Source organism: Lasioglossum baleicum, chromosome 5, assembly GCF_051020765.1.
Source record: "Lasioglossum baleicum chromosome 5, iyLasBale1, whole genome shotgun sequence".
Classification (NCBI taxonomy): domain Eukaryota; kingdom Metazoa; phylum Arthropoda; class Insecta; order Hymenoptera; family Halictidae; genus Lasioglossum; species Lasioglossum baleicum.
The window spans coordinates 4,607,660-4,635,445 of NC_134933.1; the positions used below are offsets into that span (position 1 = coordinate 4,607,660).

The following is a 27,786-nucleotide window of genomic DNA, read 5'->3' on the forward strand; positions in this document are numbered from 1 at the left end:
AATTAGTTTACTGCACGATGTGAAAAGATATGTAGTGGACATGGCGCGTTGGAAAGAGGGACTTTCCGGACGCGGAAATTTCATCCTTCTCAAGTGCGCGCTGTGGACGGTTGCATTGAGGGTTCGGTCGTAAAAGTGACGATTACCAGAACCCTGACTCAACCGTTGCAATGTCCTTGGCAGCGACGACTTTGAATTGTTTTGGGGAAGGAAACTTTCTCCTTACTCTTGAGGAACGGAGAATTCCTCCCCTTATTTTAACGGTCTTTCTCACGTTGCTAATCCTCCCACCAAAAAGGATTTTTACCAGTGGAAAAAAAGCTTGTGGCACTCGTTGAGAACGCATCGCTCTAGAGTTGCCCGCGCTACGTTAATTTATATCTCTGTACTTTGTTAGTACTCGATAGTCATTAACGTTTATAATCTAGTTTTCTCGTTATTGTTATTATTATTACATCTTGTTTTGTTTTGTTATTGTTACGTGTTATTGTTTTAATAAATATCTATATCGTTGTCTGTTAACCACGCGAAACATCATAGACACTGAATTACCCGTCATCCTAAAGATATTTTTCCAGAAATTGCAGTTGGCCGGAATTGTAGAGAAAATAGGTACTAAATGTTGCATTTCACAACTTTTTTATGTGGGGCCTATATTGAAAATTTAAAAGATAGTTATAATAATTAACCATTTGCAGCTGTTTTAATTTCGGAGCTGTTTTAACTCGAAAATGAAACATCTCGTTCTAGGTAGAATAATTTCGTTCTATACGATTCTTTTCATTTGATGGATATGAAATTGATTGTAATACCTCATACAATAATTAAAGGTTTAGTAATTGATTAGCTACCAACATGTTTAACAATGTAAACAATATTTTGCATAATGGGACAGCAATTTTTAGTGGTGATTTCGAGTCACCACTGGAGTGCTAAGGGTTAAAGATGGTAGAAATTGCAGGATATTACAACAATGACAAATATTATAAAGCAGATACGCTAACGTTACCGTTATCGCGTCAGAAGGAATAGCTGCAAGCTGCAAGTACAATTGTATAGAGTATAGAATTTCGGGGAAAACTGGGAAGAGAGGCAGGGTTGCCGGAGGATTAATTATGGCGTGGAAGAACCGACGCGACGGTGCCCGTAAGGATAATTACGGTCGCTTAGAGTGGCCGGACTATGGCAGGGTAAGACGTGGTTTCCCTCGGGTCTCAATTATCCATCGGGCCTTAATTTGTCCAGGCTGTTTGTCTCTCGATCAAGCCGGTTGGTCGAGGTCCTGGTACTGTACTTTGGAAATGAAATGGATGATTATGTGAAAATTTGCTTGTCAAACGAACATTCCGGGAAAAGGTTCAGGTAATTTCGTGCAGAAAATCCAGAGTTGTTTTGGTAACTACCCAGGACTTATTGGCCTGAGTTTTTCGCGCTGATTCCGAATCTGTTTTCAATTTTTTTCCTATACGCACAGTTTTTCAGGAACAAGGCTTTGAAAAAAAAACATATTTTTCAACTTCAAACAAATATTGTGATGTTATTATAGAAGATATTGAATTGTTCTTTCTGGCAAAAGATTCTGTAGACTTTCCCGAATACAGTGATATCCAATATTAATACATTATGATTGATTAAACGTGTTTAATCAATGATTAAATACGGACAGATTTCGTCGCGTCGGCGCACAGTGGAAAATTTGGACCAGACTCGATTCAAAATCAAAGAACTTTCGATAGAAATGAGGTAGAGCGATGAAATTTTTTTAAAATGAAAGCTGAAACTTTGCAGAATATCGGAAAAATAGGGAAGTTATGGTACGAACGTTTTTTAACCGAGAAAATTCGTTAAACATGTAGAATTTAAAGAAATCGATTTTGCAATATCCTGAGGTCGTAGACAAATTTTGAGACCAGATTTGAAATCGGCGTGAAAAAATCTACGGGAAATGATATATAGCAAAAATTTAAAAAAAAATTTCCGCGCGTGGTATTGGAAAAACCACAATTTTCTCGAAATTGTGCAAGTTTAACGAATTTTCTCAACGTTAAAAAACGTTCTTACCATAATCTCCCTATTTTTCCCATATTCTGTAATGTTTCAGCTTTAATTTTTAAAAAATTTCATCGCTCTACCTTATTTCTATCAAAAGTTCTTCGATTTTGTCTCCGATTTGGACGAAAGGTCACACTGTGCGCCGTCTCCAGACTCTGACTTTTCGCCTCATGCTTTCGAAACTTCGGTAACGTGAAAACTCAGCCCGTCTGAGTGCCTGTTCAATTGCTTGCGCACTACACACAAGCGTACCTCTACTCTGTCTGTGTGAACTACCTGCTCGACTGATCGACGCCGACGCGTTCCTTCGATTTTTACGTTGCCGAAGTTTCGGAAGCATGAGTCAGAAAGTCGGAATCTGGAGACGGCGCGCATTTGAATCCCGGCACAGCGAGCGACGCGGCGATAACAGAACATACGGACAATAGGACGTCCTTATATTTAATCTAATCCTCTTTGCTTATATTAGGGTATGTATTCGGATAATGGGGGTACGGATACGGGAGTCTCTACTGTATTCAAAGAACAAGTAGACATAATTGAAATCGTAATTCTAATTGCAATATTTTGTAGGACTCAATATAAATAGTACCGTATACTCATCTTTTTTTATCGATGAATATGATCACTAACTAAAATAAATTCCTAATAAGATAAAAAAATGTTAACAACCCATTAAAAAGTGTTAAAAACGCGACTGAACATGTTGGTGAAAGTCCCATTTGGGGGTGAACGGAACCTTGAAGCGGGCCCTAGGATTCGGCAAGATCGCACATGTGGCGACCAGACCTTTGGGTTTCCCAGCCATCTGGAAACTATCGAAACGGTGTAGCTTCGAATAATTTTCTGCCAGGGCGGCGAAGACTTCGGTCACCGTAGCCAAGTGGTGCAATAAACACGGCCAGGTAACCCGACGCGCGTCGGCCAGCCAGACATATTGGCATGAAACCACTAACAAGTTAATTGCAGACCTTGTTTATTTTTCGTAATTGTTTCATGTAAATGACGCTAGCTGCTTCGTGTGGCGTTCTTCCGATTAAAAAAAGACTAATCTCAAGATAGAATTTGGACTGTGGATAGTGGATTTATTCAAAGTCTTCGAATAACGGCACAATCAATTTTCTACCGAAACCGAAATAATACCGGTATTCTTTCGGTTTTTCCAATGCTTAGGTTGTTCCAAATGAAATAGGAACTACAGGCCACTTAATGTTCCGTCGTAAAACCCTCCGCGCGAAGGAACAAGCGCGAGTCCGAATTCACAGGCGAGGCCGTCATAAAACATTCAGCTAAAGACCTTCCAGATGTACCTCCCAACAAAGTGATTTTTAGCCAGCCGAACATACTCCTTGGTTTCAAATCCTTGCTTTAGTTTATTAAAAGGAAGTAGACTCGTTTTCAGGATTGCAAGGGTGCGGGATTCGCCTCTTATTCTCATCTCTCGATAATAATACAAACACGGGGTTTTTCACTAGTCAAAAACGCTAGATAAAAGAACGATCTAGAACACTATCTGCCTCAAAAGTTCTATTTTTTCGTTTACGAGGCGTAATTGGCATTATTCGGCAGCATGTAGCTATGAAAATAGCTTGTATGCTCCCGAATAATGCAAATTACGGTGACGACTAATGCAAATTTCGCCTCGTAAACGGAAAATAGGACCTTTGAGGGAGATGGGGCCCTAGATCGATCTTTTATCTAGCGTTTTTAACTAGTGAGAAACCCCGTGTTTGTATTATTATCGAGAGATGAGAAGAGGCGAATCCCGCATCCTTGCAATCCTGGAAAAAGGCTATACGGGAACTGCAATTACTCGAATTAATATTCGGACGTTCTAAAAAAGACGAGAACTTTTTTAATACTGTACTAAACGATTTGAACTTTTTTGGGGAGCTACAGCAATTAGTTTACTACAGGATGTGAAAAGAAATTTTTTCAAAAATTGCAATTGATCGGGATTGTATGAAAAAATACTAAGAGTTGCATTTTACAACTTTTTTATGTGAGCCCATATTGAAAAATTGAAAAATACGCTTTGTAGATCTGTGTCGACTAAACATATTTTGAAAATTTCGTCAAAATCGGTTGACGTTGCAATGAGCTACAAACGTTTAAAGATGGTAAAAATCGCAGATTTTCAGCCTACATCGAAGAATTCTTACATCTTTCAAGGCCTGTCGTTTTTTCCCGCATCAACCGATTTCGATGAAACTTTCACAGTGCACATTATTTACGCAGGCCTACAAAACGTACTTTTTAAATTTTCAATATAGGCCCGCGCGAAAAAGTTGTAAAATGTAACTTTTAGTATTTTCTCTGCAATTCCGACCAAATGCAATTTTTGAAAAAATTTCTTTTCACATCCTGCAGTAAACTAATTGTTCCAGCTCCCCCAAAAAATTCAAATCGTATAGTACAATATTTAAAAAGTTATCATCTTCTTTAGATCGTCCGAATATTAATTCGTGTAACTGTACGTATTAGGGGATAATTAATGTATTACTAGTTTATTGATTTATGTGTAGGTTTACTCTTAATGTAACTGTAAAGAAAATTACGGCAAGGGGGGAAGAACGTAACATTCAATTTGTACATATAGTTTCCATCTCTCTTGCGATCGATGCAGACAATTTTTATTTTGCACAAAGATCCGCAGTCTAGGAAAAATAATATAGATATAATAGAAATAAATAAAATTTAATATTTTTTTATATCGGGTTTATTATTTCGTTTTCATTCAGAATCGGTATTTGGAATTGTCGGTAAAAAGGAAGACTGCTACATATTTGTACAATGTGTAGAAATTCATTTCACCGACATTACCAACATTACTGACATAACCTCACCGACGGTGCTGCCCTGTATAACGGCATCCGCCGTTCCACACAGACTCCACGAGCTGCCTTCCATCTGGAAGGAAGAAGCTGCCCTCTAGATGCTGTGACGGCAGACTTTGTACACCTGTAATCGTTTTCGGAAGCCCACTGGCATGCAACTCCACACTCTTTCTAGATGTACTCCAACCATTGCTCCGAGCAGCCAATAAGCGGCGTCTGGAACCGTACTGCCCTCCAAATTCACTCCACGCTCTGGACTGTCCCTGGCAGTTCCAAACTGTGCTATCAGGGTATTTCCATTGCAGCTTACACCCCCTGGTACGTTGGCGAGTGTAGCGCGCGAGCGAGTTGGAGAAGGCCAGTAGGGGCAACGGTAGGTCATAGTGGGGGGGTCTCGTACCACGGCTTAGTACCACAGTACCACGATTTCGGCATCACTGATCACTGGTCCCAAGGTCGGACTCGTCTGGCCACTCTGTTCCCAACTGTTTCCAACTTGGGAACTGATACCATAGGAAAACTCGCGCGTGCGCGGCAAATCCAGGAACGTATGTGCGTTCTACAGTGTGGGGCAAGTTGAGGCGAACTGTTATTGCCGGGAAACCGGACACAATTAGAATATATTTAAGGGGCTAGTCTACCCTCGATTCGTAACTAGAAAATTACTAGAATCTTACTAGATTTTGGGTCGAAAATATGGGTTTCGTACTAAACGTTGTTTGACCTTATTAGAACAAATTGTGGGCTGTGTGAGGGCTCATTCGAAAGAGGAAGAATAGACGCAGCGCGCTTTTCTCACGAGGTTAACGAGATTATGTTAATAACTAATAATATGATGGCCCAAAGTCGAGAAAAAATCTAGGAAAAAATCCCGCAGATTTCAATGCATTTTCTGTCTCTAATAGACTTTTTTGACTTATGAGATGAGAAAAGCGCGCTGCGTTGAACCTTCCTCTTTCGAATAAGCCCTCACACAGCTCAAAATATGCTCGTATAAGGTCAAACAACGTTTAGTTCCGAACCCATTTTTTCGACCCAAAATCTAGTAAGATTCTAGTAAATAGCAAATATCTAGCAAATAACTAGAATCTTACTAGAAAGAATGGGTTCGGAACTAAACGTTGTTTGACCTTATACGAGCATATTTTGAGCTGTGTGAGGGCTCATTCGAAAGAGGAAGGTTCAACGCAGCGCGCTTTTCTCATCTCATAAGTCAAAAAAGTCTATTAGAGACAGAAAATGCATTGAAATCTGCGGGATTTTTTCCTAGATTTTTTCTCGACTTTGGGCCATCATATTATTAGTTATTAACATAATCTCGTTAACCTCGTGAGAAAAGCGCGCTGCGTCTATTCTTCCTCTTTCGAATGAGCCCTCACACAGCCCACAATTTGTTCTAATAAGGTCAAACAACGTTTAGTACGAAACCCATATTTTCGACCCAAAATCTAGTAAGATTCTAGTAATTTTCTAGTTACAAATCGAGGGTAGACTAGCCCCTTAAGGGGTAGTCTACCCTCGATTTGTAACTAGAAAGGAACTAGAATCTTACTAGAAAAATGGCTCGAAACATGGGTTTGCGCGCTGTCGGTTTTCGTCCTTATTTCAGAAAATTTTGGGCTGAGTGAGGGCTTATTCTAAAGAGGAAGGTTAAACACACTGCGCCCTGGTTACGAGGTTAACGAGATTATGTTTATAACTAATAATATGAGGGCCCAAAGTAGAGAAAAAATCTAGGAAAAAAAACCAGCACATTTCAATGCATTTTTCTGTCTCTAAAAGACTTTATGACTTATGAGATGACCAGGGCGCAGCGCGTTGAACCTTCCTCTTTAGAATGAGCCCTCACACAGCCCAAACTTTGCTCAAATAAGGACAAAAACCGACAGCGCGCAGACCCACTTTTTCGATCGAAAATCTGGTAAGATTCTAGTTATTTGCTAGATATTTGCTATTTACTAGGATCTTACTAGATTTTGGGTCCGAAAAAGTGGGTCTGCGCGCTGTCGGTTTTTGTCCTTATTTCAGCAAAGTTTGGGCTGTGTGAGGGCTCATTCTAAAGAGGAAGGTTCAACGCGCTGCGCCCTGGTCATCTCATAAGTCATAAAGTCTTTTGGAGACAGAAAAATGCATTGAAATGTGCTGGTTTTTTTTCCTAGATTTTTTCTCTACTTTGGGCCCTCATATTATTAGTTATAAACATAATCTCGTTAACCTCGTAACCAGGGCGCAGTGTGTTTAACCTTCCTCTTTAGAATAAGCCCTCACTCAGCCCAAACTTTGCTCAAATAAGGACGAAAACCGACAGCGCGCAAACCCATGTTTCGAGCCATTTTTCTAGTAATATTCTAGGTATTTTCTAGTTACAAATCGAGGGTATACTACCCCCTTATATATTATACATACATACACACATCAAATTTTAATATAACATACGCATGTTAAACGTTCTTATTTGAAAATCGAAAAAAAAAATTTTGCGAAGCTATGCGGGGCGACCAAGGTACCCGAATTTGTACTTCAGTGACGCTAGAATCGTCGCGCATGCGCGAGTTTTCCAGTACCAGTTCCCAACCTTAGAACATACATATATACCTAGGTATATAGTATTTGATAGTATTGTCAGCTATCGTGCCCGAATAAAGAATATATGTATATGAATGAAATACGCGGCTTTGACCTAAACGTTATGCTTTATATTCAAATTTCCCTCTCAGCGCCATTAATCGAACCTATATTGCGGTACGCTATCGTAACTATGTTCGCGTGATCAACGGGTCACGCTACAGTATCACTCTCTGATAGTATAGTATGTTACGTCGCAGTGTGGTGGGATTGGAGAATTTGCTGGGTTCGGGTGCCCGTGGAGCGCTGAAGCACTCTGCTCGTGGAAGGTTTGCAGAAAATAACTTTGAACAATGTAATTTTTTTATCTTATAAAATAATAAGTTTTATCTTCTTCCAGCATCCTTTTCCTTAGCCAATAGGAAAATTCGGATCTTCCAGCTGAACGTTGATTCGTCGGGTGGCTCGTCTTTGGTTGCTGCTCGATGGTGATTGGTGGTGGAGGTGCCTCAATAGCGCGCGCACGAGAGTGGGGTACACGCGAGGGTGAAGGCCCGTCGAAACAAGGGTCGTGGGACCGAGCGAGAGAGAGGTCCGAGGGAGTTCCAAGAGGTCCTTGACTGAGAATTTACGACTTCCCGTCCTTGACCGATTCTAGACTTCGACTGCCTATTTATGCGAAATTGGAGAAGCTCCTCCAAGAGTTACATGACTTTACCCAAATTCCTCGATTAGTCTCGCCCATCTGGTTTCGTCAAGGATCTCTGTGGAAACCTCTTGTTTCCCTACTTATTCTAAGCCTAAGCTATCGTGCCCGAATGAAGAATATATGTATATGAAATACGCGGCTTTGACCTAAACGTTATGCTTTATATTCAAATTTCCCTCTCAGCGCCATTAATCGAACCTATATTACGGTAACGCTATCGTAACTATGTTCGCGTGATCAACGGGTCACGCTACAAGTATACCCTGATAGCACAGTTTGGAACTGCCAGGGACAGTCCAGAGCGTGGAGTGAATTTGGAGGGCAGTACGGTTCCAGACGCCGCTTATTGGCTGCTCGGAGCAACGGTTGGAGTACATCTAGAAAGAGTGTGGAGTTCATGCCACCTGGGCTTCCAGAAATGCGCATAGATGTAACAAAGTCCGCCGTCCACCGCCGTCACAGCATCTAGAGGGCAGCTTCTTCCGTCCAAATGGAAGGCAGCTCGTGGAGTCTGCGTGGAGCGGCGGATGCCGTTATACAGGGCAGCACCGTCGGTGAGGTTATGTCAGTAATGTTGGTAATGTCGGTGAAATGAATTTCTACATATTGTACAAATATGTAGCAGTCTTCCTTTTTACCGACAATTCCAAATACCGATTCTGAATGAAAACGAAATAATAAACCCGATATAAAAAAATATTAAATTTTATTTATTTCTATTATATCTATATTATTTTTCCTAGACTGCGGATCTTTGTGCAAAATAAAAATTGTCTGCATTGATCGCAAGAGAGATGGAAACTATATGTACAAATTGAATGTTACGTTCTTCCCCCCTCGCCGTAATTTTCTTTACAGTTACATTAAGAGTAAACCTACACATAAATCAATAAACCAGTAATACATTAATTATCCCCTAATACGTACAGTTACGCGAATTAATATTCGGACGATCTAAAGAAGATGATAACTTTTTTAATATTGTACTATACGATTTGAATTTTTTGGGGGAGCTGGAACAATTAGTTTACTGCAGGATGTGAAAAGAAATTTTTTCAAAAAATGCATTTGGTCGGAATTGCAGAGAAAATACTAAAAGTTACATTTTACAACTTTTTCGCGCGGGCCTATATTGAAAATTTAAAAAGTACGTTTTGTAGGCCTGCGGAAATAATGTGCACTGTGAAAGTTTCATCGAAATCGGTTGATGCGAGAAAAAACGACAGGCCTTGAAAGATGTAATTCTTCGATGTAGGCTGAAAATCTGCGATTTTTACCATCTTTAAACGTTTGTAGCTCATTGCAACGTCAACCGATTTTGACGAAATTTTCAAAATATGTTTAGTCGACACAGATCTACAAAGCGTATTTTTCAATTTTTCAATATGGGCCCACATAAAAAAGTTGTAAAATGCAACTCTTAGTATTTTTTCATACAATTCCGATCAATTGCAATTTATGAAAAAATTTCTTTTCACATCCTGTAGTAAACTAATTGCTGTAGCTCCCCAAAAAAGTTCAAATCGTTTAGTACAATATTAAAAAAGTTCTCGTCTTTTTTAGAACGTCCGAATATTAATTCGAGTAATTGCAGTTCCAGTATAGCCTTTTTCCAGGATTGCAAGGGTGCGGGATTCGTCTCTTCTCATCTCTCGATAATAATACAAACACGGGGTTTTTCACTAGTTAAAAACGCTAGATAAAAGATCGATCTAGGACACTATCTGCCTCAAAAGTCCTATTTTCCGTTTACGAGGCGAAATTGGCATTAGTCGTCACCGTAATTTGCATTATTCGGAAGCATACAAGCTATTTTCATAGCTACATGCTGCCGAATAATGCCAATTACGCCTCGTAAACGAAAAAATAGAACTTTTGAGGCAGATAGTGTCCTAGATCGATCTTTTATCTAGCGTTTTTGACTAGTGAAAAACCCCGTGTTTGTATTATTATCGAGAGATGAGAATAAGAGGCGAATCCCGCACCCTTGCAATCCTGAAAACGAGTCTACTTCCTTTTAATAAACTAAAGCAAGAATTTGAAACCAAGGAGTATGTTCGGTTGCAGGTAGCTACGGTATAATGTTTAGTACTTTAACGGTATAAAAGGTCCAAATACATCTGGCTACATCGGCTGTGCTTCTTTCGGCTGGCTAAAAATCACTTTGTTGGGAGGTACATCTGGAAGGTCTTTAGCTGAATGTTTTATGACGGCCTCGCCTGTGAATTCGGACTCGCGCTTGTTCCTTCGCGCGGAGGGTTTTACGACGGAACATTAAGTGGCCTGTAGTTCCTTTTTCATTTGGAACAACCTAAGCATTGGAAAAACCGAAAGAATACCGGTATTATTTCGGTTTCGGTAGAAAATTGATTGTGCCGTTATTCGAAGACTTTGAATAAATCCACTATCCACAGTCCAAATTCTATCTTGAGATTAGTCTTTTTTTAATCGGAAGAACGCCACACGAAGCAGCTAGCGTCATTTACATGAAACAATTACGAAAAATAAACAAGGTCTGCAATTAACTTGTTAGTGGTTTCATGCCGATATGTCTGGCTGGCCGACGCGCGTCGGGTTACCTGGCCGTGTTTATTGCACCACTTGGCCACGGCGACCGAAGTCTTCGCCGCCCTGGCAGAAAATTATTCGAAGCTACACCGTTTCGATAGTTTCCAGATGGCTGGAAAACCCCAAGGTTTGGTTGCCACATCTGCGGTCTTGCCGAATCCCAGGGTCCGCTTCAAGCACTAGCTTAAAAGTTCCGTTCACCCCCAAATGGGACTCTCACCAACATGTTCAGTCGCGTTTTTAACACTTTTTAATGGGTTGTTAACATTTTTTTTTCTTATTAGGAATTTATTTTAGTTAGTGATCATATTCATCGATAAAAAAAGATGAGTATACGGTACTATTTATATTGAGTCCTACAAAATATTGCAATTAGAATTACGATTTCAATTATGTCTACTTGTTCTTTGAATACAGTAGAGACTCCCGTATCCGTACCCCCATTATCCGAATACATACCCTAATATAAGGACGTCCTATTGTCCGTATGTTCTGTTATCGCCGCGTCGCTCGCTGTGCCGGGATTCAAATGCGCGCCGCCTCCAGATTCCGACTTTTCGCCTCATGCTTCCGAAACTTCGGCAACGTGAAAATCGAAGGAACGCGTCGGCGTCAATCAGTCGAGCAGGTAGTTCACACAGACAGAGTAGAGGTACGCTTGTGTGTAGCGCGCAAGCAATTGAACAGGCACTCAGACGGGCTGAGTTTTCACGTTACCGAAGTTTCGAAAGCATGAGGCGAAAAGTCAGAATTTGGAGACGGCGCACAGTGTGACCTTTCGTCCAAATCGGAGACAAAATCGAAGAACTTTTGATAGAAATAAGGTAGAGCGATGAAATTTTTAAAAAATTAAAGCTGAAACATTACAGAATATGGGAAAAATAGGGAGATTATGGTAAGAACGTTTTTTAACGTTGAGAAAATTCGTTAAACTTGCACAATTTCGAGAAAATTGTGGTTTTTCCAATACCACGCGCGGAAAATTTTTTTAAAATTTTTGCTATATATCATTTCCCGTAGATTTTTTCACGCCGATTTCAAATCTGGTCTCAAAATTTGTCTACGACCTCAGGACATTGCAAAATCGATTTCTTTAAATTCTACATGTTTAACGAATTTTCTCGGTTAAAAAACGTTCGTACCATAACTTCCCTATTTTTCCCATATTCTGCAAAGTTTCAGCTTTCATTTAAAAAAAATTTCATCGCTCTACCTCATTTCTATCGAAAGTTCTTTGATTTTGAATCGAGTCTGGTCCAAATTTTCCACTGTGCGCCGACGCGACGAAATCTCTCCGTATTTAATCATTGTTTAAACATGTTTAATCAATCATAATGTATTAATATTGGATATCACTGTATTCGGGAAAGTCTACAGAATCTTTTGCCAGAAAGAACAATTCAATATCTTTTATAATAACATCACAATATTTGTTTGAAGTTGAAAAATATGTTTTTTTTCAAAGCCTTGTTCCTGAAAAACTGTGCGTATAGGAAAAAAATTGAAAACAGATTCGGAATCAGCGCGAAAAACTCTATAAGAAGGACCCTTCAGTAATTGGGGAACATAAAAAAAGTTGAAATTTGTTGGACAGTGTAATTCTACTCCATTCAATAAAAATAGATCAGTTAATGAAGCCTCGTTTCATTTAATTCATACATGTTAAGAAAGACACGCTAAAAATATGTGTATAAAGAAATGGAATTTCTAATGTTTCATAAACAGAAATTTTGTACGCAGTTCGCACGGTCTGGGATAGATACGGGCCTGAGCTGTCTCGAGGATAAAGGCCGTTACGGAGAACGAGACGTGCGGCCGGTGAAAGGAGGCGGCCTGAAAAGTCTCATACGTGCCGACCACTGAGTTGACAATTTCAGAATTTCCAAGAACAGCAAGAAAAGAAATTCGAACCGTTTCACGATATCTAAATTGCTTTCGCTGCTTTATACCAGGGTACGCGACGAAGTAATAAAACGTCGATAAAACTGGGCAATTACTTTGACCGTCGCGAGGGCCAATAAGTCCTGGGTAGTTACCAAAACAACTCTGGATTTTCTGCACGAAATTACCTGAACCTTTTCCCAGAATGTTCGTTTGACAAGCAAATTTTCACATAATCATCCATTTCATTTCCAAAGTACAGTACCAGGACCTCGACGAACCGGCTTGATCGAGAGACAAACAGCCCGGACAAATTAAGGCCCGATGGATAATTGAGACCCGAGGGAAACCACGTCTTACCCTGCCATAGTCCGGCCACTCTAAGCGACCGTGATTATCCTTACGGGCACCGTCGCGTCGGTTCTTCCACGCCATAATTAATCCTCCGGCAACCCTCCCTCTCTTCCCAGTTTTCCCCGAAATTCTATACTCTATACAATTGTACTTGCAGCTTGCAGCTATTCCTTCTGACGCGATAACGGTAACGTTAGCGTATCTGCTTTATAATATTTGTCATTGTTGTAATATCCTGCAATTTCTACCATCTTTAACCCTTAGCACTCCAGTGGTGACTCGAAATCACCACTAAAAATTGCTGTCCCATTATGCAAAATATTGTTTACATTGTTAAACATGTTGGTAGCTAATCAATTACTAATCCTTTAATTATTGTATGAGGTATTACAATCAATTTCATATCCATCAAATGAAAAGAATCGTATAGAACGAAATTATTCTACCTAGAACGAGATGTTTCATTTTCGAGTTAAAACAGCTTCGAAATTAAAACAGCTGCAAATGGTTAATTATTATAACTATCTTTTAAATTTTCAATATAGGCCCCACATAAAAAAGTTGTGAAATGCAACATTTAGTACCTATTTTCTCTACAATTCCGGCCAACTGCAATTTCTGGAAAAATATCTTTAGGATGACGGGTAATTCAGTGTCTATGATGTTTCGCGTGGTTAACAGACAACGATATAGATATTTATTAAAACAATAACACGTAACAATAACAAAACAAGATGTAATAATAATAACAATAACGAGAAAACTAGATTATAAACGTTAATGACTATCGAGTACTAACAAAGTACAGAGATATAAATTAACGTAGCGCGGGCAACTCTAGAGCGATGCGTTCTCAACGAGTGCCACAAGCTTTTTTTCCACTGGTAAAAATCCGTTTTGGTGGGAAGATTAGCAACGTGAGAAAGACCGTTAAAATAAGGGGAGGAATTCTCCGTTCCTCAAGAGTAAGGAGAAAGTTTCCTTCCCCAAAACAATTCAAAGTCGTCGCTGCCAAGGACATTGCAACGGTTGAGTCAGGGTTCTGGTAATCGTCACTTTTACGACCGAACCCTCAACGCAACCGTCCACAGCGCGCACTTGAGAAGGATGCGTCCGGAAAGTCCCTCTTTCCAACGCGCCATGTCCACTACATATCTTTTCACATCGTGCAGTAAACTAATTTCTCCAACTTCTCACGAAAAGTCCAAATCCATATAGTCCAACATTAAAAAATAACTTTTTTACTCGAATTAATACAACCCCTGGCAGAAAGTTTCCGATCCGGAGGCATTGATACGGATTTTACAGAAAACTATTACTTTATGGAGTTGAAACTGATGGGAAATTAAAAGGGGCTTATTAAAGAATGAAGAACAACAAATTAACATAAGCTTCCATTTATTATAACAAAGAAACGAGACAATAAACAAAATGTTACACGGAAAAAAGTTAATAGACCCATTAATAGATCTGCTGGAAGAAAGTTTCCCATTTGATTTACAGTCTCCGCAACACCAAATTTCTTCAACAATTACTGTTGGATGATTCTTATAGAGTTTTTTGCGCTGATTCCGAATCTGCCCTTAATTTTTCTCCTAGATACAAATTTCGGATCACGAATAATAGATACATAATTTGTAATTAGTTACTCGAAGATATAGATACACAGGGGACCACCTGTAGCGGTATTTTCGAATACCTCGAAACCATTCTGCACTTCGCAATCATAACTTAAATTGTGTTTCTTTTTTTTCAATTACAGAAAGTGGACAGCGAAAGTCGACAGCGCGAACTGCATCAATTCTTTAAGTTGAAAATAAATGTAGACAATTAAAAAATGTTTTTGGTTAAACTTTTCATTAAAACTCGAAGCAATAAGTATTTACCGAACAAAACGATTATAGATGCGGGATTCGATTCGGGGCCAGAAGATTCCCAGCCGTATATATGTACTTGTTTTGTTAACGGCTACCCAACCTCTAAAAAATTATTAAAAAATTAAGAACGGTTGCTTCAATAATATCCAAGTACTGAATTCTTATAAAACTGGAGTCTCTAACACTTCAATACAAAACATGCATTTTCTTGGAATTTTTGGAGGTTTTCAATTTTTTAAAACATGTTTCCGTAATCCGAAAAATCTGAAAAAATACACATTAATAATCAGGATGAGACACAACTAACGTAACAATATAAATGTGGTCAACTGAAGACTTTGATGTATGTATATACATAAAATCGGCAATTTTATGTTTTCCGATTTGTTTAAAAATCGATTTTGCAACCAAAAATTTTGAAAAAAATCTCAGTAGTGTATGCTATTCGGTAGAATATTCATGAATTTTTTCATAATTTTCTGTTGAACATGACGTGACTAAAAACAAATTTGGTTGGATACTTCTGACCATCTTTTCCGGCTATACCTTAAGAATCAACGAAAACATTATTTAAAAAATACAAAATATATTTCTTTTTACATCGTTAAAACCGATTTTTCAAAAAAAATTAGGCCTAATTTCTCTTCGATATCTCTTTTAGATCAAAAGTTATAGCAAAATGTGCGTCGCGCCGCGTGCTGTGCCCGAGATTCAAATGCGCGCCGTCTCCAGATTCCGACTTTTCGCCTCATGCTTCCGAAACTTCGGCAACGTGAAAATCGAAGGAACGCGTCGCCGACGCGTTCGGTCGAGCAGGTAGTCACACGGACATGGTAGAGGTACGTTTGTGTGTAGCGCGCGTGCAATCGAACATGCACCAACACGGTCAAGCGCGGTCGACACCGCTCACGGATACGACGATACGTCAGGGAAGGGGAAACTGCCGTTCAGTTTTCAGCAGTTTTCAGTTATTCTCTCAACTCTCAACAGTTCGCAAGTTCTCGTTCGCTTAGCTCGGTCGTAATATCTGTGGTTGTCAGGAGGACGCCGCCGCATGTCACATTGTACTTTCACTTTCGAGATATTGTCGTTTAAAGTTTTGATCACTAATGCTTTGACAAGGACATTGGTTAAATTGTATTATTTTTTCGAGTCTTTTGAATTGATTTTCGTGACGTTTTTTCTGGTAAATACCTAATCCTACACTATAAAGTTCAATAAATGCATAAACTGAAATTTTTTGAAATTGTGACATGCAGCGTTTTTCTTGACACAATCACAGATATATTTACATAGCTTCGCTCTGTGGTTACACGTTACATTCGCAGGTGCGGTCTGCGTTGCGGCATTTGACTATTTGACTATTTATTAGATTGACTTGCTTGGATTATGTGATTACGTGGATTACTTGGATTACGTGCACTACGTGGAAGGAAGGAAGAACGGAAGGTATTTGTACATATTTATATTGGTTGATCGGTTTCATTTTGCTCAAATGTCTCCCAGAATCTTCGCGTGAAAAAGCGTGAGAACGCTTGTCGGCACACCACGCGACAGTGCCATTTGCCATCACGTATGAGGTGCTACGGGGCGAGTATGTTCACTTCAATGTAGAGTCCAAAATAGTAAATTGTTTGTTTCTTTATCACTTTATCACTCTCTTTTCATTATCATTATTATCATTTATCACTTTAAACAAATCCAACACAATTCAGCTTTGGCCCATTCAGATTAGAATTAGCTTAGCAATATTCTAAATCGGCAAAATGATGGCTTAAACCAATTCAGTAAGGCAAGTATTAGGTTGACCCAAAAGTTTCTTCCGCATTGTGTTCCTTTAATGTAGCTAAATAAATACAAACAATACGATAATCTTTATGTTAATATTTTAGTACTTCTTAATATGAATTTGCATTATGTGCATGCATCGAAAAACAACTTTTGGGACAACCTAATATTTATTTAGCAATATTAAAGAAAGGCATTGCGGAAGGAACTTTTGGGACAACCTAATATTTAATCTTCTTCACTTGCTTCTCATCATTGAATTTTTTTATTTCTGGTAGTACATTCTTTTGTTTGTAGTTCAACTTTAATCGATTTTTTATAAATATCATTGCAATGTTTGAATCAGTTAGGTATATTAGTTGATGAAAAACGTCAGAAGACCTTTTGTAATTGTAGCACCAGAAATTAGAAAATTCGTTGAGATGAGCAATAAGCGAAGAAGATTAAATACTCACCTTTACTCACTGTGTAATTAAAAATCTAATTTACAGAACGGAGGATAAATATAATGTGCTATCCAGGGAAGGAGGAGAAGGAAGCTGCGGCAACCGGGGAAGAGGAAGACCTCTAATTTTTCACGTGGTACGTATATCTAATTATGCCATTCAACACACATGCATATATTGTACATTACTGATTTTCTTTGTATTTTTTAGGTATCCCACCTATGCCAGAACGTGCTACGGGCCACAAGTTTTGGGAAGCAGAGGCAACAACGTGTAATAATCACAATATACAGGGTGTTCCGTTTAAATACGAACACCTAAATATCTCTTCAGGTTATTGTGATGCAAAAAATATTTGTTACGTAATGTGCATGGTGTCAATGGACCAAATATCTGGCACACCGTGCACATTACGTAACAAATATTTTTTGCATCACAATAACCTGAAGAGATATTTAGGTGTTCGTCCAATAATAAAGCATAGTAATAATAAAAAATTATAATATTTATTATATATATATTCCTTGTGTCATTGTCCATGTGTCTTTACCAACTCCCTGCGGTGTATTAAAAAATAAGAAAAAGTAAATTTTCTTGTCCCTTGTACGACACTTTGTCTTTTTTTGCATGTTGACATTTTAATCTTAGCTTCCATCTCTTGCAATCGATGCAGAGAATTTTTATTTTGCACAGATTTTTTTTTCGTTTTCTCTCCTTGCATGTGACTGAATGTTCATTCAAAAATCAGTATTGTCGGTAAAAAGGGAAACTGCTACATATTTGTACAATAGAAATCTACTTTATCGACATCTGCCACATTAGTGCGATCTGCCCTTACCGACGGCGCTGCCCTGTATAACGGCATTCGCCGCATTAATCAGTGCGACCGTGCTGCCATCTTGCGGGGAAGCGGAATCCAGGATAGAGTGGCGTTCCAGCTAGACTGCAGAAGCTGCATTTCACGTGGGCTGCATCCAGACGGTTCCAGGTTGTCCAAGTGGAGTCAACTTATGCGCGTTTTCGTCACTCCCCGTGGAGTCAATTGTGCTATCAGGGTATGGTCTGGTCTAAGTTCCCAACTGCACAAAACCCTGTGTGGTGATTGGTCTATTCCTGTACGTCGTTTATAGCTCGCCGAGTTCTATTCCATACCGTCCATACTTTTCTGTCAGTTCTGAAGGAATCATTCGTTTTATTTGAGTCTCTCACGTGTTTCTCAATGTCATCTGATTAAAAATTCAATGTTATGGAGTGCCCTAACCTATCTCGGGAGTTTCTACATTCTTGTCAAAACGGATGCTTACCTAGAGTAGAAACTCTCGTATCGAAACATAACATCTACGATTGGACAATTTTCCGACATTCCACTTCTGGCGACAGTGCGTTGCACGTTGCGGCACGCGAAGGTCATTTGAATATAGTTCGATACTTGTGCGAATCCTTTACAAAGCCTGAATACAAAGTCGACGTCGTTAACAAAGACATGAAAAGGCCTTTGCACGAGGCAGCTCAATTTAACCACAGCGAAATCTTGAAGTATTTGCTCGAAAAAGGTATTTAATTATTTTTCATTTTACGTGATGTTTGATTTTGAAAACATTCAACTTTTAAAGGTGCCGCCGTAGATTCTTTAAAGCGCGCTGATTGGACTCCACTCATGTTGGCATGCACCAAAACCGGAAGCGAAGCCTGCAACTCTATAGCCGCGCTTTTGAATGCAAAGGCGAATCCATTACTTCGAAACAAAGACGGATGGACACCTTTGCATATCGTTTGTCGCTCTGGTGATCTAAACGCTTTCGATTTGTTGCTCGAACACTCGCCGAAGTGTGTTAACGATAGAAGTAACAATGGCCGCAGCGCCGTGCATATTGCAGGTAATCATTCTATACTTACCTACAAATCAGCCATTCACAAGGCAAAACGATTAACTCCCCCTTTGAGTCCCATATAGCCAACACATAAAAATTTATATTATGTTTTTTACAAATACATTAATTTTTGTAGAGATATCAACATCCTTGAAGGCCACTATAGATTATTTTCATTTTTCTTTACGTTTTGTATTAAGGGGTTAATCGATTTGGCAGATAAGCAGCTAAAAAATCTATTGTTGGCGGGAACAGATTTGATGTAATTATTACGTTTGATTATCTCTAGCCTTTCACGGTCACGAGTCGTTAATCGAGCGGCTCGTGGGTCTGAATAAAGACCTTCTGAATGCGAGAGATTCCTCAGGGTCGACTCCTCTTCATGAAGCAATAAAGGCAGGCCATTTAGCCGCGATAAAACGAATCATCGAATTAGGGGCTGATACAGCGGCTACTGACAACGTTGGTCAGACTATTTTACACGTGGCCGCGTTGACCGGAAACACCACAGCTGTTCGACATATCTTAGAACAAAATTTAATCGACATTCACGCGGAAGCGTTGTTCAATGTGACGCCATTAGTCGCAGCGCGTAGGAGCAATCAAGTCGACACAATCAAATGTTTAATGGAATTTGGGGCTGTAAAATAGGATCTTTTAATGAATTTGTTGTTTACATCGAAGTGTTTCATACCATTGCATTCATCTGTACAAATAAAGGTGCAGAAACAGGAGCTCGGAATTCGTTTCTTTCTGTAAAAAACTTTCATTCGAAATCCCCCAATGTTTGGTAGTAGAATAACTCGCGTTTCATTCAGAGATTGGTACACATTTATTTATCCTTTTTTCCTGTATCAGACAGTCTTAAAGAAGCATACAAAAATGAAGAAACGGAGGTTCTTAGAAAATCGGTGATACCTAGATTTTTTCATTTTTCTTGTTCGTCTTTGTTTTCAAATCTTCACTTGTCCTCGTCGTCTTCTTCGGTTTATTCTTCAGGTTGTGATCCCCTGTCTTTCCTCAGCGCGTGCAGGCAGGCGATGGATTCCACAGAAAAAGAACTGTCCGCGTGTTCGGTTACCTTCGACTATCACTTACAACGAGAAAACATAACCGGTAAGATCACAGAATCGTCGCGAATTTGATGCGTGGTGGAATCACGCACCGTTCTCCTTGAAATATTGCGGTTGCACGCAATCGTTGACTCGTCAGTTTCAGGCGAAACGGTTCGGAACAAAGAAAACCATCCTGAATATTTGTCAGCGGGTCTATAAGGAGCCGCAAATTAGGCTGGATTTTTGGAAAAAGGGGAAGATTGGACTGAGAGACGGGGGGCGCTGGCGACGTGTGCACGTGTGTCATCCTTTAGCTGATTCTTTGTCTTATTCGAAACGAAACGTTATTAGACGCAAATTACATTCTTGGGTCATGAATCGTCGGCTGCGCATATGCGACGAAAGTTAACGAATAGACAGTGCGCACGATTGAAAGGAACATATCTCAAAAATTGAACGGTACACGCCTGTGTACTAGGTCAAGGTTCGCGTCCGATTTGTCGCGTGAAAAAGGAGACAGGAGAAAAAGGTAGATGTGTGTGTATGCGTGTATCTTAGAGAAAGAGAATGAGAGAGAGAGAGAAGGAGGGGAGGGTGTGATGGAGGGTGGATAGATTTAATATTTATAAAACAGCTAAAGATAAAACATGCACTGTATATCTGTCCATCTGATTAATTGTTGCACAATCTTAAAAGTTCCCGTTCTGGTCGTTTGTCTTTTCTCCTACAATCTCGCATGTTTTTTTAAGTTTCCCTTTGTTGGTTTGTATTCTTCGTTTCCCCTGTGCCATTTTCTCTCTCGCAACAGTTAACCTAACCGCACGGAGTCTTACGTGTCCTGTTCGCTTCCCCTCCTTCTCTCCCTGGGTCAGATCTGCTTCCTGTTTCCTTCGTCCTCTTTCTTCTCGCTTTCGTTTCCCGTTCTCACTTTCGGTGGAGACTCATTATAAATATCCAATGATTACTTGGGCTTTCATTTAATGTTTTACTTCCTCGCTTAATTTATTTACACATTAACTAATTACGCAGTTTGGGGGGACTTAAGTTAACCGCCTCACGCATCCGCCATCACGATAATAGTCACTGTAATATTCACTACTTACTAGTAACTTGTCTTATCTAGCGTATTTTCTTCTGTGTTCACATCGATCCGCTCGTTTTCCTCGATTACTCGTTTCATCGCACGCACTCTGCATTCTGGGCACACTTTCACGCTCTCTCTCTCTCTCTCTCTCTCTCTCTCTCTCTCTCTCTCTCTCTCTCTTCTCGTTCTCCATACACTTTTCCATTTACATTACAAGTGTTGAACATGTACAAAGCCCTATTTACATTATATACACCTTGCTTTGAGATTTCCCGACGATAAACGCTATCTCTCTTTCCCTTTTCTCACGCAACAAATCTTCAAGAGACGCGATGTCACGAGGGAGTGCGACTTGCTCGTTCTAGATATATTTTTCCATGTTCCCATACTTCTCCTCAGACAAATCAAAAGCTATAGACGAAGAAGGCTGTACTCTCATGATTCCTGAGATTTCAAAACGAAAATCACAATAGGACACGAGCCACGAAACATCCGAAGTTTCGTTCAATCAGATAATGGACGCTGGACTCGAATAGTGCCCCTGGCAGAAAATATTCGATCTAAATCGCAAACATGATTGCCGAAAGCATTATTGGAAACGAAGAATAGTGTATCATTTGTAATAAATGTGATATGATGCAAATATTATGGATATTAAACAATAAAATGACAAATGCTTCTGTCTCCTCATCAAACGTGTTTTAGTACTCTAGACGGTACAAATGACGATTGAGATCGCTGAAAATTTGTTTTCGACACTTAGGCATAAGTAAACTTTCCCTTAAGCAAGTGTCAGGCTTTCTTATTTGATATTTTACAAAAAATCGGATGTGTCTCTATCGTTAATAAAGAAATTGGCCACTTTCGTTTACGCGAATAATTATAACAAGATACGTTCGATTTGTTTGATCGAATATCTTTCGCCAGGGGTATACAAAAAGCTCGGAATCGAGTTCGCAAGAAAATGCGAATCCGCTTGCCTTATCATTTTCTCGATTGAGAGACGAACAAGTGGCACGACCCCGTGCCTGTACATGTATGTGTTCTCTTCATCATCGATGGCCCGCCGGTTACACCGTGATCGTTACAGAGGAATAGGATGCGAAGTAACGAAAAGAATCGGATATGCAAATCGTAAATCGGTCACCTCTGTTTACCAGGCAACGGCGAGTTCCGAATGTAGCTCCCGTCTGGCTCTCGTACGCTTCATCTCCTTGTCTCTATCGATTACGATACGTCGAACGGATGGAATGTGGCTGCATTTACGATTATATATCTGGCAATAGTCGTTTCGCGAGCAAGATCTTTCACTCGTACAAAAATCCTACGACTGGCTGGCTCGCGGACATCATCGTCGTCGTCGCGTCGCAGCGTCGCGACCCTAAACGCTGCCGAACGGTCGCTGAAACTTGCGCGCGGTGATCAACAAATCACCTACCTTAAAAAGTTAAAAACGGAACGTCGTCGTCACGCACCGCAACGCATCCCGGAGGAAGAGACGCGTTCAGTGGATTCGTTTTTGTCTCGAGCACCATTCGACGCCTCACGCACCCGCGAGTTGCATTTAATTGACTGAAAAACGTACACGCCGCGAGTGTGACTTTGAACGACAACGAAGGAATGTACAAGTGGAAGAAAGGAAATAGTACGAATAAGTTGTCCGAAAAGCGTTTTGCGATTCGGCTACCCACGGTGACGGCACGTGACGATCTTCGATTTGAGACATTCAACGCTGGCACGATCTACGGATACGAAACAAGACGGCAAGAATTTACGTGGCTCGAAACTGATATCGTACGCTCGCTCCACCGTGAACGGACACGGCTATCGGTCGCTTTGTTCTGCCCGCTGTACGCTTGTGCGAAAACCAGGATACCGCGAACGGGTCTTCATCTTCTCGCCTACGCCAGAATGAGCAAATCGCGTTCCGCGCCCAACACGATAGGCGGAAACGCCCGTACGCTAACTATAGTTGGTACCCTTAACGCTGATTATCGCTAGTTTTTATAATTCGCCTATAGAGTTAGTCGTCTTAACGTACGATCTGCCGGAGAGAAAGATCACGGCCGGTCCGGCTGAGCAGGGGAATAAATTAAGAAAGTCGCGTCGCGGTCGCGAGCACAGCGACACTTCGGAAATCATCTGCGTACTCAACATACATACTCTCCAATGAAAAACGCTACTGGCAAAGTCTTCTTTAGGTTTACAATTTAATTTCTGCCTGTCTGTGCTGGGCCTGTTAAAACTCTTTCCCCTTTAAAATGACAGTAGTGCACGGTTAAATTTACACGAGTCAGCCCCGCTCTACTCCAACAATTCACTTGTCGATGCCTCGAGCTTTACCTCGGTAAACAAAGACAGAGGACAACTATAATTTAAAAAAAGGAGACAAAAAGAACCGATGTAAATTTAACCGAGCATGACTATTCATCGTTATCCGCTTCTGAAGCATCCCTGTGCCGACTCGCGCGTCGCCGAATCTTTGTGTCGCGAAAGAATGCTCGTTCTAAAATGAATTTGGCAGGTTTGTTCGCTTGTGGGATCGGTTAATCCGGCGGAATAAACGTTGAACGTGGCTAAGAAACGCATTGTTCATGCTCTTGGCTAATTAACTGAACGGTGTATATTGTGTGTCTTTTTTTTTCGAGCCGCATCGGTCTGGGAAGAATACCGAGCTGCGGCCGGTCCCTTTTCGATCGCTCGATATTCGTCCGCCGAGTACACCTCTTTCCATTCGTCGACGAAAGATCTTCTTGCAAGCATAGAACGTCGCCACCCGGATCCGGCGATCGAGCCTCGAGGATCCGCGGCATCCGATCGGTTTGACCGGGTGCCGGAAGGATATCTCGCGACCCCTCGATCGCCGATCCAACGATTCACGATCGCTAATTATACATTAGATAACACTCACGGATGATAAAAAATAAATAGCGCGCGGGTTCCCTTAGTTACACATTAGATTACGCGGTATTACGACATATACCTTTTTGTTTTTTAAAAAATAGTAAAAAACAGTGACTAAGTTTTTTCGCTTTTTCCACGTCGCTCGGAAAATCGCTTTGTATCACTATGTATAGTATACGTATGTGTGTATATTCGTACGTTTACGGCTGCGTCTAGCGCGCATATTCTTTCTTGCTCGATCGTTCCTCAGTTTGAATGATAAACGTGTAATATACACGCGTACGTATAATATCGTTACTGTATACATACATATACATTTATATATATATATAATTTTTTATTTATAAAAATAACATTCTGGGACTAAAACGTAACGTTCCAAAGCAATGTACAATGAGGAGCTGGCTGAGACGATCGATAAAGGTACCTTAGCCCTGTGTTTTTTCAATTTTCATCCTCCGGCGAGGGAGTTCCTTGTTTCGATGGCCGGGACTCGCGGAGATGATCGCGTTCCCGATCTCGTCCACGGAACTTGAGGATTGATCCCGGCGATCCTCGTCGGCGATCGAGCGAGAGCTCGTCCGCGCCGCGATAGATCGACGCGTCAGGAGTAACTATCTACGATGCGATCACTAATATAATGCGATATTGCGGTTAAGTAATTACACGATTCCTTTCTCTACGTCTCGGGGACAGCAATCCACGATATGTCACTAACGTTTGCGAGACACTCGAAAGTAGACAAAAGCCTAGCCCCTTTATCGAGTCGTCACCGATCCCCTGGGAAACGGGGATCGCGATCGAATCAGCGCCGGTACCGTTAACGAGGAAACGACTTGCACGCGTTGAAACGTCTCCGATCCCGACGACGATATGCCTAGACGGATTTTCCCGCTCGATCCACGGAGAACCGCGATGCGCCTTCTCGTTAACGAAGCGGGCTAGCATCGACGATCTCGTCGAGGAACGATTCCCCGACCGCGACGAGGACGAGCTTCGAGGCTTGAATCGAAGGAAGGAAGCCGCGAGAGCTTTGTACGAGGCTCTGGGTGGAGCCTGTCTCCTCGAAGCCTGTCCCGGTAGAACCAAAACAGGACTCGTCACGTTTTATCGTTCTCCGCACGACACTCGTCACTGTCAAACCAAACCCGAACGCACGCTTCGACGGTACAACGACGACTTAGCCTAGGCAGAGGTCCATCGCGAGTTCTATGTCGCTCTAGAATCCGATTGCCAAACGGGTCACACGCGTCGGCAGCCACGCGATTATAACAGAAACGGAAACAAAGTAATAGGAGGCCGATCTCAGACGGCCCCGGGGCGATCGTTATGGCTAGAAACGGCGGCGTGGTCGCCTAGCGGTCAGCCATCGTTTGCGTTTGAGCTAAAAACGTTGTTGTCCCTTGTACGGGAACGCGGCCTGAGACACACCGGTTGCTCCGGAATCGTGGGCTTCTTCAGGAACGAACCACCGTCGTCGTCGAAGGGCTGTCAGACCCTCGTTCGTGGGAAGGACGTGGCATCTGGATCCGTCGACGTATCGTCCAGGCACCGAAACCAAGGTGTCTGGACGGCGGGGAGCTGGTTGTCCGTCGTCCTTGCGCAGGAAGACCATGAGGACGACAGAATCCTGCCACCGTGGTATTCTAACCAGGGACTTAGTATTTTTATACCGGTGTACGTATAACTTTTTCCACCGGTATTACACCGTCTGACTTGAAACCGGCATCATTACGATCACACCGGTGTGAGGCCAACGAGGCTCTACCGAAACCGATATACCACCGACATCCGAAATACCGGCATTTCTTCGGTTCTTTCTGTTATAGACTGAATGAATCATAATCCAATGATCATATGTCGAGAACAACCAAACAGAATTTTATTTAGAGGAGATAATTAAATTGTTCGATATTAAGTGTCCGATTTTATCCTGGTAGACACATTCGTTTAGAAATTTCTACCGCAAGTCTGACTGGATAATACGATGCAAGAGGTTGAAACATCAAAATGTGATTCGTTTTCGAATTGCATGGGTCTCGAACGAGATGATATCGGTATTTCGGTATTCCGGTATCTATGAGGTTATGAAGGTATAGCTGAAGAATGCCGGTATAATACGGGTATTATACGTGTCGGTATAAGTCCCTGATTCTAACACTCGCTGTAGGAAGGCGGCGGCATCCCGCGGCCGGTGTACATGTCCGTCTGCGGCTGTAGGTGACAGACGACCGTGTGTCCGTCGAGGACGGCCACTGTCCTCGTGTGGTCCTGCTGAGGCGGGATCCCGTAGGAGGCGGGAAGACGAGGCAGCTCTCCTCGCTCGTACCTCGCCTGGTGCTTTCGCAGCTTCTCCCAGCAGGCGTTCAGGGTCCTCTCCATCGCTGGGCTGTACTCGGACGGGTCGTAGTGCATGTTGCCCCCGCCGCCACGGTCCGTCAGCGTTTGCCCGTAGTGCACCAGGTTCCTGTCCGTGGCGGGCGAGTAAGGTATCAGCGGCCTGTGATCGCCGTAACTCCTCGACGACTGCCTACTCATGTCGCTCTGCCTCCTGCCGTCCTCGTCGGACATGTCCGAGACCTGGATCTCGCCTCCACCGCCGCCGACGCCTGCCCGCTCTATCTCCTCGTACACCGGGTCGTCCTCGTTCGCCAGGCCCCGCGGTAGGTGCACGTGCTGGCCGTGATGGCCATGCAGCTGATGATGGCCCGGCCCGTTCGCTCTTCCGTCGATGATCTCCGTGTACGTGTGATTGTACGGCATTGCCGCTCTCCTACCTCCACCCGTGGTCCTCGTGCCGCTGATCTCGTTGTTCTCGTTAATGCCTCGCCCGGCTCGATTCCGTCCCGAGTGACCCAACGTCAGGGTGTTGTGCGTCCTCGGTGAGTCCTCCTGCTCGGAGCCGCCGTGCCCAGAGTCACGGGAGTACGATTTAAAAGAAATGTTCTGTGGGAAAGATAGAGCCTGTTAAGCGGTCTGAGTTGGGCAAGAAGAGTCGACGTTCGAACAGAAAATAACTCGTGTGTATGGGTCGGGGACTGCGTCGAGATGACGTGAACACGCTGATCCTTGCGATTCCAGCATCCCAGGGGAAGCTGCGAAGCGCAAGGCCCCGTTTCCGCGGCATCGGTCGATCGAACAGTGGAGCGAGTCCCCGAGAGGATCACACAGCCGGGAACTCGTTCCATGCCGATCCACGAGCTCGCATGCATGGACGCTAGGGATGAGTGAGAAAATTCCGTACGTGCTGTATGATATGTACAAATACTCGGGTCATCGACATGTCTCCATGATCCGGATCCATTCTTCCTCTACTGAACGTAAACGAAACACACACACACACACAGAACTAACGCGGTCGATGGCAAAGAAAACACTTGTTTATTGTACTTGTTGTGTGTTCGCGGCAGGAGAGAGTCTAGCATCGCGGCCGTTGAACGTCTTTCTCGAATTTCATCGGTGAGAATGATCGACACGGGCACGATGACGGGTGAGAGTAGTTTTCATACGTTTCGACGATGGAGTTCGAAGAGACGTTCGCGGCGGCGAACGAGAGACAGGGAATTGGACGAACATTTCTCTTTGGGAACGGTTTTCCCCACACCTCCATGCTTTCCCGAAGCGGTTGGGCTCTATCGGAATCGTCGAGGTGTTTTCTCTCTAAGTGTGCAAATTGTGTTTCTATAGGTGCTGGTACAAAGTACGAGAACGAGTGAACGAACGAACGGAAAACGAACAAAACGGCACACCATGCAGTGAACGGAAAACAGAGAAAAAAAACGTGTGGTGAGCATA

The 27,786-nt window shown here is 41.9% G+C and overlaps 2 protein-coding genes and 2 long non-coding RNA genes across 14 annotated transcripts in view; 3 read left to right on the top strand and 1 right to left on the bottom strand.

Moving 5' to 3' along the window:
* Positions 1 to 5,154: 5,154 nt before the first annotated feature.
* On the top strand, positions 5,155 to 8,418 carry LOC143208638 (uncharacterized). The gene is made up of 3 exons (XR_013008946.1): positions 5,155 to 5,262; positions 7,715 to 7,783; positions 7,855 to 8,418. It is a non-coding gene; the product is annotated as an uncharacterized LOC143208638 (long non-coding RNA).
* A 5-nt stretch (positions 8,419 to 8,423) lies between these two features.
* On the top strand, positions 8,424 to 17,683 carry LOC143208635 (uncharacterized). Its single transcript, XR_013008943.1, has 4 exons — positions 8,424 to 8,717; positions 14,729 to 16,292; positions 17,123 to 17,213; positions 17,288 to 17,683. It is a non-coding gene; the product is annotated as an uncharacterized LOC143208635 (long non-coding RNA).
* A 446-nt stretch (positions 17,684 to 18,129) lies between these two features.
* Positions 18,130 to 20,724, top strand: LOC143208634 (ankyrin repeat domain-containing protein 16). Of its 2 annotated transcripts, none has more exons than XM_076423216.1 (3): positions 18,130 to 18,630; positions 18,691 to 18,954; positions 19,238 to 20,724. In XM_076423216.1, the coding sequence occupies exons 1-3, from the start codon at positions 18,324 to 18,326 to the stop codon at positions 19,597 to 19,599; spliced, it is 933 nt and encodes a 310-aa protein (XP_076279331.1). In that variant the 5' UTR covers positions 18,130 to 18,323; the 3' UTR covers positions 19,600 to 20,724. The 2 variants fall into 2 exon arrangements, with proteins under 2 accessions (XP_076279331.1, XP_076279333.1); XM_076423218.1 differs by having other exon boundaries at positions 18,703 to 18,954.
* The window catches only part of LOC143208633 (latrophilin Cirl), a 427,202-nt gene continuing 419,172 nt past the window's right edge, over positions 19,757 to 27,786 (bottom strand). For 9 of the 10 annotated variants that reach the window (XM_076423213.1, XM_076423211.1, XM_076423207.1 and 6 more), the window contains one exon: positions 19,757 to 26,937. In XM_076423213.1, coding sequence (XP_076279328.1) covers positions 26,146 to 26,937 — 792 coding nt within the window. In that variant the 3' untranslated portion in view covers positions 19,757 to 26,145. The remainder of the gene's footprint in view (positions 26,938 to 27,786) is intronic. The other variant, XM_076423215.1, reaches the window with a different exon arrangement.